At 30.2% G+C, this 13,027-nt stretch overlaps 2 protein-coding genes across 10 annotated transcripts in view; both read right to left on the reverse strand.

The window, feature by feature from the left end:
• Positions 1-3,455: 3,455 nt before the first annotated feature.
• Positions 3,456-4,248, reverse strand: LOC130893978 (uncharacterized). Its single transcript, XM_057800451.1, has one exon. It carries the CDS (start codon positions 4,093-4,095, stop codon positions 3,493-3,495), a length of 603 nt encoding a protein of 200 aa, XP_057656434.1. The 5' UTR covers positions 4,096-4,248; the 3' UTR covers positions 3,456-3,492.
• Positions 4,249-7,251: 3,003 nt separating this feature from the next.
• LOC130893998 (uncharacterized) overlaps positions 7,252-13,027 on the reverse strand; it is a 43,341-nt gene continuing 37,565 nt past the window's right edge. For 7 of the 9 annotated variants that reach the window (XM_057800502.1, XM_057800511.1, XM_057800481.1 and 4 more), the window contains 3 exons: positions 10,988-12,115; positions 10,762-10,905; positions 7,252-7,727 (listed from right to left, as the gene is read on the reverse strand). In XM_057800502.1, coding sequence (XP_057656485.1) covers positions 7,612-7,727; positions 10,762-10,905; positions 10,988-12,115 — 1,388 coding nt within the window. In that variant the 3' untranslated portion in view covers positions 7,252-7,611. Of the gene's footprint in view, positions 7,728-8,243; positions 8,305-10,761; positions 10,906-10,987; positions 12,116-13,027 lie in introns of all 9 variants that reach the window. The other 2 variants (XM_057800529.1, XM_057800519.1) reach the window with 1 other exon arrangement.

Below are 13,027 nucleotides of genomic sequence, written 5' to 3' on the forward strand. Positions count from 1 at the left end.
CTGTGATCAGTTTGTTTTCTATAAGGAACGAGGTAAGAAGTAAGATATGTTAAGCTATCAAATATTTACTTATTTATACGTTTGGTTACTGATTCGAGGCCGAGAACGGATCAACAAATACTGTTTTCTACCATTAGTAGCCATTTATTGGCTACAATTGGAACACCTTACGATCCTGTGCAATAGTAGGGGGGTTAGAAAGTTTCTCACTTCGATAATTGCGATAATATATTGTGAAACAGATATATAAATTATTTCACGTTAAATGCTTAGATGGCCACAAATGGTACTTCTACCTTATATTAATGAAGACTTAAAAAGAAGGAGAGAGAAAAACAGAAGCAAAAAAAATTAAATGAAAAGTGATGAAAGAGATGCAAGAGGTTTGCTTGGAATTAATGTATGGAACATATATCGCGACAGTACAGGAAACCAGAAGGACAGGACAAGGAATTATATAAAGTAAAAATTTTAGCTTCCGATACTCAGGTAATGAAATGCAAAGTCAACTTCAACTGAGAACATGGTCACAAATAAATCGCGTGGTGGTAATTGAAAGAAAACACACATCAGTAAAAGATATCTGATCGTACAGAGAAGCATTTGCAGATTTCCGATCACTTTGGTTATGGAGAAAATAAAAAGAATAAATAACTAGCAAAAAATTGAATATGGACAAAATTCATAATGACAACGAGCGGAAACAATATGTGGCACACATAGAGAATTTACTAAAAGAAAATGAAGAAGAAAGAGAAACTATCAAACAGAGCTGAAGACAGAAAACAATACGAAATGATTAGAAAGTAGAGTAATAATCTGACAAGAAAAAGTAAACGTGACGGGATGGATAATATTGTTAGAGAAATAGAAAAGGAAAGTTCAAATAAAAATACAAAGAAATTATACAAAATAAATGAATCTAATGAAAAATACAAAGGAAATTTTAAAGGAATAAAAGATAAAGAAGACAGGCTGACAGAAGAAGACCACTTATATAAACAAATATGGGCCGATAACTTTAATAAACAATATATATTAAAAGATTATTGGACCAGTACTCGGTACTTGATGTACTCAGTTGAAACAATGACACTAACAGGAAATGACTAAGAAAAATGTGAAAGTCAAAATGAAGACTGCAACTCAGCTTGTAAAAAGACAAAAAAGATGATGAGAGCGAAGGGATACAACCTGCTTATTGTCTTAGCGAGTCTTTGAAAAACAAACAAGAACATGATGAAACGCGCCTTGATAAATGCACTAATCAGTTTCGTACTCCAGGTGTTACTCCCAAACGTAAGACATTGATCGACAGGTATTTGAAACTGAAAACGAAGACGGTGTTTCTTCTAGCAAAAAAACAAGTATGATAAAAGTGTGGTGAACCAACAAAAGAGTAATAACGATGATGTGGAAAAGTTGATGACTTTTTTTTGCTGTACTCAGAATCGAAGACGATGGTTTTTGTTCTGAAATATCTGACTCGGAATCGGAGATATAGAATGAAAACAATCTAGTTGACGAGTTCTTTGAGCCAAATATGACACAAACAAAAAAATCTCAATTTAGAGCCACTTGATTTTCTTATACATCTTGATGAAGAAGAATGGGCAACGATTAAGCCTGTAGTTGGAAGACTTCCCAAATATAAGTGGACACCTAAGAAAATTTTATGAAGCCAAAGAATTGGAGTGCTCAACGCGTTTTCGTATGAGTAAAGTTTACTCTTCTTTTAATAACTCAAAGTACATCGACTTTTATGGGTATTGTAAGGAGCCAAAATGCAAAACGTATTTGTACGGTGTATGCAGAAAAAAAAACCAAGCCGTGAAGTTATTGGTATAACTTTTGAAATAAATACCTACGACACTCGTAAGATTATACACCATAAAAGCGATTTTACGCGCATGACCAAAGAGATACTGGGAAGGAAAAGTTGCGTTATATTTCTGCATACGAGTACCGGCTACTGGAACTTGTACCCAAACTTATGACTAATACTGATTCTTACCTTCCGTCATTAGCTGTTTTAAGAGGGGCCAGAGATGAAGCAATCAAACAAAGCCTTGGGGTATACATGGGCATACTCATCTGGTTGATTCTCTCTTATTTTTGATGTTTTCTATCATAAGGGAAGTCAGTGCAAATCCATTTCGAGTGTGGTTTTGGTCAGATGATCAAATTAAATTTTGGAATGAATCCAGTACCATTAATCCGATTATTACAATCGATACTCGTCATCTGATAACCAATTGGGTGGAGAGGAGTTGATGACAGCTCATGAGCTATTTTCAAATTTGGGGCGTCAAATCTAACAATATTCAATACATCTTTCCAGTGACGTATTTACTATTTCTTATGGAGTCTAAAATTTTTTATGAGCATTAAGTACTAAGTCAGTAGACGTTTTTTTATTCACTTTTTAATATAATTCACATTAGATGCCGCTGCTTTGAACAACTCCCTATTACTTTATATAATTTTTAAATTCGATGCAAGTACTGTTTATGTTGAAAAACACAGAGGTCACGCTCATAACATTAAATATCCTTTTTACTAAGGCATTGAAGAAACCACAAATTAATTGATACAGGGTGAGCAATATTCCGGATTCTAAATTTAAACAGGTGAAAGTCTTAAAATGTTTATTTTAAAAGCGATGTAAACCAGAGCTCCTTGGTAAACATTTAGAGCATTCGTCACAAATTGTTTAGAATGATATTCTGAAAGATAGCCTTTCTTCAAGGCCATGTGTATTTTTATGCCAAAATGTTGGTCGGTTATTTTTTTAAAAGGGTGTTCCTGAATTTAATCATTATATTATGCAGATTATACGCTGCTGTAGTATGTTTTTCTAACAAAAGTGCTGTAAGACAATTTTAGGGGCCTTGTTCTAAGAAATACCGTTGTAATAGTTCCCATGATGAGAGTATTTTGAGGAAATTTGTCATTGATGCTGATGGAAGACATTAACATCACGAAAATTCGAATTTTCTTTTTTGGGAGAATTATATGAATCATTAAATTTGCTTACATTCAACAGGGTGACAGAATGATTTTTAATAACACTTTATGATCAATAATAGTTATTCTACAAACGCCATGAAGAACCTAATCGATAAATGTTCATTATTCACCTAACATGCACCTTATACAACTTTTAAACTTTGTTTTTTTTTTCGAGAATGTTTGACCACCTCAATAAAACAGCCGAGGAAAATGCTCCTATACAAAGAATCAAATATTATAATTAATTAATTAATAATTAAATAATTAATCTCAAGTTATTAGTTTTCAGAAACAATGCCTTTCATGGTAGTTTATGATAAAAACCAATACAAGACTTTTCATGTACACCACCATTTAAAAACAGCTTGTATTCTATTAATGAATAAAATGTGGCTAGGATGCAAACCCTCATATCTGAACAGTAGTTTATGAAAGAAAATAACTTGAAGATGTATAATGTATTTAAGTACAAAATATCATTTAGTACAATTCCAATATTTTCTGGACTTCAATACATAAATCTTTACGTCTTGCATTACATAGAGCAGTACAAAGGCTTGTTTTCCACATAATTTCAGAGTTCCTGTGATATTTAAGTATTTCCCTTATTGTTTCAGATAATCTAAAGTTACTGAATTCATCAATTTTACCTTCTGGGATTTTGAGATTTCTTGCTAAATCCATCCATTTTTGACCAATCTCATCAGCTATCAATTGGTCAATTCTTTCTATTGGATCTTGTGGTACATTTGGTAAAATTTTTCTAGCATCAATTCTTTGTTCCAATAAAACTGGTTGTGGATTAATCCTACATGATTGTAAAACTAGTTGTGGAACAATTCTCTGTTGGGGTGAAATATTTAGCGATACTGACTCGTTACATACGGTTTTATTATCATTTATTATTTTTAACTGATTGGAGAGTTCTTGTAAATCGCAATCTCGTTTATATAATATACGTATCAAGTCGTCCAAACTTTGAATCTTTTCAAATATTCTTCTCGAATCAATAACTTTCTCAAAGTATTGTTTAAGGTTCTCAAGTTCTTGATTTCCGTTTTTTGTATCAAGTGTATTTACCATGTTCTATTGACAATTTCACATATAGTAACTTAAATTATACCATGGAATATGAACTTATGATAACAATGAATAACTGGAATAATCCTCGCATAACCTAACATTTTTACTCTTCTACTTCACTTAGTTTGTAACCTCAACCTTGACAATATTAAACCAGATGTGTTTTTCGTTTTGTATTTACAATTACAAAGCTTCACTATTTACTTCACTTACCATGATTTAGTACATTTCTGCTATAGCCTTAATTTTCTTGTGTATCCAACAAGCTAAATTAACGTGTTAAAAAACAAAGCAACAAGGGTTAGATAACTTCGGGAATAAAGGTTAAGCATATATGTAATAATTCTATATGTACAGTTTCTTTAAGTGGAAGCTGTTCCTGTTGATTCTCAGATACTTATTGAAGCAACTCTATTCATCATTGTCTATGTTCTCTGTCCTGTGCGCGAGAAAAACAAACAAAAAATACGTGACAGCTGGGAGGGTGAACAAGATGAACGAAGCAAGCAAAAAAACAACGTCAGACGTTAGAAGTGATGGCCAGAGCACTTTTTAGACAAATGATAGTGTCTTTGAACATTTTATTATATAGCAATTAATAAATATAAAAACTATCCAATCCATTCATTATTTTAACAGTTCCGACTAAGGAAGTCAGAATGATAACGCATATAAATTCATACCTTATTATATTATACGATATGTCATGAAGGGCGGATCCAGCTTTGGCGCGCCAGGAGGGATTCACATATTCGTGATCAAGTGTCAAGAACTTATAATAATAGATACAAGTAAAAAGTAGGTATTTTATTAATGTACGTAAGTACTGTACTTTAAAATATTTATTCTTTATTGTACACTTGAAAAACACATAATAATTTGTATATATACACGTACATATTGCCATCTTCTCTTGAAGACATCCAGAGAAGCAGTACCACGCACGGAATGAGGCAGCCTATTTATATTCCATAACTGTGCTCGAATTTTTAAGATATCAACATTTTTCAAAAAATGCAAGTGGTCCGTGAGAAAATGTTTTTTGGCAAACTTGTATATGACTGAAAAAATTCGTTTTTTGACGGTTGTTTCTCACTTATAATACTATTAAAAACAGAAAACTGAGTATAATACATTAGAATTAATAACATTCATTTTTAATAATACATATATACAAAAATTACCAACAAATCCCTGGAACATCAATGGGCTCTTTTACTAGCAGATTATGTAATGGATAATATTTTAGACTTTATAATATCTGTTTTACCCTTCAAACTATCCTTCATTGAAAAGTATGAATAAAATATAATTTTATACCTTCCATAAAATGCAATTGAGAATTTGCTATTTTACTTTGATCGTTTCGATCATCATGCACAATTAACTATAGAAAGAGAGAATGCTAAACAATCGTTACCTTTCCTTGACACCAAATTCATCAGAAATTAAGACAATAAAATTTATATTTATATATTAGTATAGGAAAATGATAAGTTCTGGAAGATATATTAATGATAATTCATATCACCTACGTAAAATTAAGATTAATTGAATAAAAACAGATGAAAAATAGAGTACTTAATTTTTTTTTTATTCTCCCTTAGAGCTCTTTATGCCTTTTCGAGCGCCAGAGTATTGGGATTTTAGTTCTCGTGCTCGTTTCATCCAGTATTTCCACTCTTTCCGATTCTTTTTTACTTCATTCATCTGCTGTATTGATTTCCCATTCTTCCCCTTTCCTGCGCAACTTGTTGTTCTTGTAATTTTGAATCCAATATTTAGTGAAAAGAACGTAAAAATACTTTAAAAGAGTTTATATGCAAACTCATATTCTTCATATTTTTCGAAACGAATTCTATATAATACAATGATAGTCGCTTTGTCTTTATGCCAGTTTTATCGTCTAATACTAATTCTGATAATACTATCTTACGTATTTATACACTTTTACCAAATTTTTCCGAAATCTTGAAACAATATAAAAGTAGCTTACAAATAAAATCTACCAATTTAGTCCACCTTTACTAAAATCAAAGATAGAACAATCTAGGGGGTCATTTACCAATCGAATAACCTCTGACAAAAGTGACAGAAAATTATACCTTGAGAATATAAAACATAATAATATGTCTCTCAATACTTGTTGGTAATTCCTCATTTTCATATAAGTGTATTTTGTTAGCATTCGAACTATTGTCGTTAGACGCATATAAGTGTCATACACTTTCGACATGTCCTGTATCTGTTTAGTACTGATGCTATTCATCCGTTTTTCTACTCTATCGACTTGCAGCACTGCTGCGCTTCAGGTTATTAATTCCTTTTCATTCTTAACTAAATACATTTTCGGTTATATCTTTGTGTTTTTCTTCCATTGTCTTTTGAAAAATCCATGATGTAAAGACTACAAGGTGTGTTCTTCCCGAGGGCTTATTTTCGACTCGTTCTGCGCATCTCTCAAGAGCTAATGAGAGTTCGCTCCCAAATTGGCGCGTCGTTTTGGGAGCGAATTCTCATTGGCTGCTTCCCAACTGGTGCGCTATAGCACACATTGTAGTCTTTACATCATGGAAAAATCTTTCAATTAAGGTTTCCGGAATTGGTTTTCTATGTTTAAATTTAGTCAAACTTTTCGCATTTGGAGCTTTCCACGTTTTTACCGTTTGATTATAGTCCCTTAATCTGTGTCTCTATCAAAAGCTCTGTTTTTGGAGCATGTATTATTATTGTCCGAATATTTTATCAGTCGTTTTGGCATTCCATTCTTGTTTGGCCTCAAAGTTTAATTTTCTGATGCCTGCTATTTTTTTGGCCAATTTTTAAACGCTCCCTTAATGTTTCCCATAGTCTGTCAAAAATGACTATCATCTTCATACATTAGGTTCTCATAAATTTCCTCTCCTTTTCCCCTTTATTTTCTTCAATCTGAGAATCTATAATAAATCCTACAAATCTTGCTTTTGCATTATCAAGGCCTTGAAAATTATACCACTTTTCGCGTAACTTTTTCTACAAAAAATACATCAATCATTAGTTCTATGTAATATCTAGCTTGATCCTTTTTATTATAAATATAAAGTTTTGACAAATCGAGACATACATGTTATGTTTTATTACTGTGCAGTATATAATGACAATAATGAAACAAAAAAATACCATTAAAACAAAATCTTTATTGTCAGGCACAAAATTCTATTTTTGAACTATTCTACCACTGTCACAAAGAAAAGATCATTCCAACTTAGTCTATAATATAAATAATAGAAAATTATCGCTAAAAGCACAAAACGGATCATAATAGCGGACATACATGACCTACAGGTCTCTGACTCATTTATCAACAGTGCAATATAACCAAACATACATGTGTTAAAATTAGAGATAATTCTCTTTTATAGTACACGTACACGATGTCCTCTCCATATTCTTTAAATACTTAAGCTATATAAATTTAATATACCACAAAATAATTTAATGTACTTCGATAAGTGTTTCCTTACATAGAAATGGAAACTAACTGTAAAAATTATCACGCTGTTGATAGAGAGGTAATTGCGTTAAAGGTGACAAATCCTCCTCTTCGACACTTATCTGAGATTCTTCGTTGGATACTTTAGATGTTGCTCTTTCTAAAAACGATAAAATTTCGTAAGTATAAAATCCATAGACGTTTATAGAAATGATATTGTTATACTTCTAAATCTCATTCATAGATGAGTAGAAAGAAGTTTGGTAGAATTAAACGATAGCAGGTATAACAATAAATCAAGGAATCAAAGTGGGATCCGAAGAAATTGTGCTTTATTAACTCAAACATAATGTTTAGACTTTTAAATACAAATGTTCAATTATATTTTAATTCACTACAGTTCTAATTATCACTTGCCAAATATTTTTATCAGGCCGTTCGTATTCTCACAATATTTGGTAAGAATCAAAAAGTATGATTGAATTGGTTTCGCTCCATTATCTTCATTTCGCACAAAGTATAGTTAAACAAATCGTTTCCGAATATCTTGTTCATATTTCAACTGTTACATTTTTATAATCAATATAGTTTTAATATAACTAAAATTTGATTTTAAAACCTGAAATTCGATTTAAACTACTGCAAAATAAAAAAAAAAAAAAAAATAAAAACAAACCTTTAACAAGCAGCAAATTCTAAATAATCTAGTTACGATTTTTCTTCGGAGTTGCCGATACCTATGAAAATAAAAATATCAATAAAGGATTTGGGGATTGTTTGTTAATACATATTAATTCACTGCTTCTGTAGACTTTCATAGCATATTAGAAGAGTTATTAACAAAGAAGACGTTGATTTTTGTAAATATAAGAATCATATCAGCTGTAGTTAATTGATGAATAGATATTGGTTAGTTCAATATCAACAATGTTTAGAAATGTTTTTGTCTATCTCAATGTTACGAAACTACTAGAGTCTAGAACACGGAGGAGATGGGAATCTCCTTTACACTTTACACTATGTCCGTTTAACACATAAAATTCTTCTGTTACAAAATTAGTTTTTTTCTAATAGTTTTTAAAAGAAAGATAAATTTTGACGTTTCGACTTTTCTCTAAGTCTTTATCAAAATATGATATTGTCACTGACAATTTGCTTATTTATATTGATCACCTTCATCATGAATATCAAAATAAGGATAAAATCAACTTAGAACTTTGTTCTAATAAGGAAAATTAACTTTTCCTTGGTTTCCACATCTCAAATATATTAAATTTATTAGAATTTATAAAATAGTGCTATAAATTTTACTTAAATTATTTAGATCTTTTTTATCGTTTATAGCTTCTTCGTTCTTCGTTTCAAGTATTTAAACTCCTCTCCCCCCATTATTTAATTATTTGAAAAATATTATGAAAAAAATTTTATATCAAAACAAATACTATATCAAAAACACATGGGATTTCGAAGAAAAAATTAAAAGTATCAAAATTCTTAATGAATATGTATTTATTTCGTTAGATGTGGTTACTTTATATACGAATATTCCTATTACCATTGTGAAAAATATATTAATGAAAAAATGGGACAAATTTAAAGAATATACAGAAATACCTCAAACTGAATTTATAAATGCTATAGAACTCATACTTACAACAACATATTTCAAATATGAAAATGAAATATACAAACAAATTAATGGTTGTGCTATGGGAGCTTCCATTTCAAGTGTTATAGCACAATTGGTAATGGGACATCTTGAGGAAACTGTCCTAAGCAAACTTACTAACCTAGATGATTGCATTACTGCTGCACCAAAGAATCAACTTGAAAACATAAATAGAAACTTCAATTCTTATCATGAAAAACTTCAATTCACAATCGAGGTTGAACAAAATAATAGAATAAATTTTCTTGATGTCACATTATATAAAATTAACAATAACATAAGAACAGATTGGTATACGAAACTAACTTGGTCCTCAAGATATTTAAACTTCAATTCGTGTCATCCTATGTTACAAAAAAGATCAGTGATAATAAGTTTGGCTGATAGATCTATCCAACTATCAGATCCTTAATTTAAATGCTTAGCTATTCAAAAAGAAAAAACTGCATTGAAAGAAAATAATTATCCGGAAAAAATGATAAATAACATAGAGGACATAATACATTATCCAAATATTTCACTAAATTAAAATCTAAAACACCAAAAAACAAAAGAAGTAATATATATTTGTGACGCTTTCTACATTGGGCAAACATCTCAGTATTTAGAAAATAGAAAAAGAGGTCATCAATACGTTAAAAAAAATAGAACTGTATTAACGAAACATGGAATATCAAAAAAACAAATTCAATTATAAAGATTCAAAAATTTTTGAAACGGAATCTAATACACGAAAAAGGGAATTTTTAGAAATGGTTCACATTCATAAGAACGAAAAAGCAATAAATGATAAAAAAGATTTAAATAATTTAAGTAAAATTTATAGCTCTGTTTTGTAAAATCTTTTAAAGCTACAAGGAAAAATTAATTTTTCTTATTTTGATATTCTTGATGAAGGTGATCTATAGATCAATATAAATAAGCAAATTGTCAGTGTCAATATCATATTTTGATAAAGATTTAAAGAAAAGTTGAAACGTCAAAATTTATCTTACTTTTAAAAGTAAGTACCTAAAATCAAGAACATTTAGATGCATTAATATATCAATATATTAATATATATATATATATATATATATATATATATATATATATATATATATATATAATGCGTAAAATATTTTTTTTAGCACTAGTGCATTAAAATAGATTTTATATAAGCAACTAATGTTTATCAAACAATGAGCATTTTAGTTGTTATTTTTTTCTATAAAATTTAATTTTGAAAATTTTGAAAACAAAATTGATAGTAAAAGCAAGAGTTGATTCCATAATGCGATCATACGAGATTTACAAAAGTTTCCATATTTACATGAATTTGAGAAAAAACATGAATAAAACTCAATTGTACTCACCACCATGTAGGAGTGATATCTCCGACAAAGGTCATCTGAGCAAGTTTTATTTTATGAAAGGTCTAACATAATTTTATACAGGCAGAAACACTCTGTATATACATCAAACTAAACACAATTACTAAACATTAAAGCTATTCATACAACTACTACAACAACTACAACTATACCTGCAACAATTTTACTCATCTCCATAACTTGTTTAGCTAGAATTTGATTAAGTTGCAGTAGATGTTCCCTCTGCTTTTTCTCGTCTAATATCTTACTAGTTGTTATGCTTTCTCCATTGGAAGTCTTTTGAATTTCATGATTTTCTAGAAATAGGAATATATATATATATATATATATATATATATATATATATATATATATATATATATGACTAAAAGAGCTTACCTCCACTTAAATTCGTAGAATTGGTACTTATAAGAGTTGTTTCTGATAACATTTTCTTAATACTTTCAGCTTTCTTTGTACGATACTCCTGTTCTTCTGCTGAGAACTGTGGAAGCTGTTCGGGAATATACCTCTCAGGAATGTTAATTTTATTAGGAATACCTAGAAGGTCATCTATTGTTCTTTCATTATATTTTAACTCGGTATTAATTAAAGTAGATCTGACGACATCGGGGGCATCTATTCTCTGTCTAAGTGCTATTTCCATATCTAAATCATCTCTGGCTCTTCTACTTGATGCATTCATTTTATCAAAAGTATCAGTATCATTTGGTATCCGATTCAAGCTTTTCATTAACATATGGTTATGGGGGGCTGTATAATGTCTTCGTTTTTCTTTGGGGACAGTTCTTCTATTTAGTAGTTTGGGAATATTTTGATTAGTCATTTCAGTGATGATTTGGCGCGCCGCTTCACTTTTGAATACCGGTGATATATCCGGAGACAGAGCCTGTTCAGGATAGTCACAGATGGTCGGAATTGAATTTGATTTATCAGCATTACATCCTTTTTCAGCTGAAGAAGGTAGAGGTTTAGATATCGTATTGTAATTTCCTGAAGAATCATCTTCTTCCAGTGTTACGTCCCATTTGCTTGGAATTAATTTTTCCTTATCTCTTTGACGCTTTTCTGATTCTCTTTTAACTATTCTCACAGTTTTTATCTCTTGCTTTTCCTGGGGAGTAATTAAATTAACACTCATGGACGTATTGGAGTCGTCAGCATTATTATAGAAATCGTAATCTTCTACTTTACTTTCTGCATTATTGTGAAGATGGATTGATTTTAAACCAGGATTACACTCGTATTCGCCGTGATCAATAATTGACATGGTGTCTAAATCAGTTTCTCTCCATAAAGAATGTATTCTCTTTTTGTTAATATCATTTTGAACATCGTTAAAATCAGATTTTTGGTACGACATGTTGGGTGATTTATCTGTTAATTGTCTCACTTGTAAACTAAGCTTTTGTCTTTGCTTTTGTAATTCACCAATCTTTCTTTCCACTTTTTGAAGATCGGATTCTGCTGTAACGTTGCTACCAAGGGTGCACTTGAAGCTATCACCTAATTAAAAATTAAATTAAATGTATTGTACATATATACTTTTTTTTCAATTATTAATGACTTTTAAAAATCTTTGTTTCGACCTAATTTCGGTATTTATCAAAATATAATCTAACATGGAAAGCTTTAATAATTATACAGGGTGTTTCTATATTCGACCGGCAACGCTCTACCACAGAGAGATCTCAATAAATGATTCATTTTGAGATAGGAATACGAATCCTTACGGGGCCCAGTTGCTGAGATATAAGGTGTTCAAAATTTTAAATCAAAATCAAAAATTCAACCAGTGGCGCGCTGTCAGGGTTAGTTGTCACTTTTATCCCCCTATTTTAATGCCACTGGAGAATTCTTTTTTAAATTTGTTTTAAATTGCCTGATTATTTTTAGCTGAAAAACTAATAACCTTTTATGGAACTAAAATGAACGGCATTTTTGATTTTGATTTGAAATTTTGTATACCCTATATCTCAGCAACTAGGCCCCGTTAGGGTTCGTATTCCTATATCAAAATGAATCATTTATCAATATCTCCCTGTGTTGTCAGTCGAATATTGAAACACCCTGTATCAAACAATAGATCACATATCAAATATAAAATCTGTTTTAACCATACTAAGAATATTATAATCAATTAACAAACAAGACAGATCCTAAACACCTTTTCTTATATATTTTATAATAAATCACGGACATAATACATGATGAAAATGTTGCACTAAATAAAAAAACACCAAACCATAAAAGAAGAAGGTAATGTTATACAGGGTTTTTCGAAAAATGTATTTAGTAAAAAATGTTTGTAACTTCATCTGTATTCAAGACAAGAGAGCGTTGAGGAAAAAATTATTATTATTAAAACAAAATAAGAAAAACAACTACTTGCTATGATATTAAATTATTCTTCCCCAG

This window comes from Diorhabda carinulata, chromosome 1, assembly GCF_026250575.1.
Source record: "Diorhabda carinulata isolate Delta chromosome 1, icDioCari1.1, whole genome shotgun sequence".
Taxonomy (NCBI): Eukaryota; Metazoa; Arthropoda; class Insecta; order Coleoptera; family Chrysomelidae; genus Diorhabda; species Diorhabda carinulata.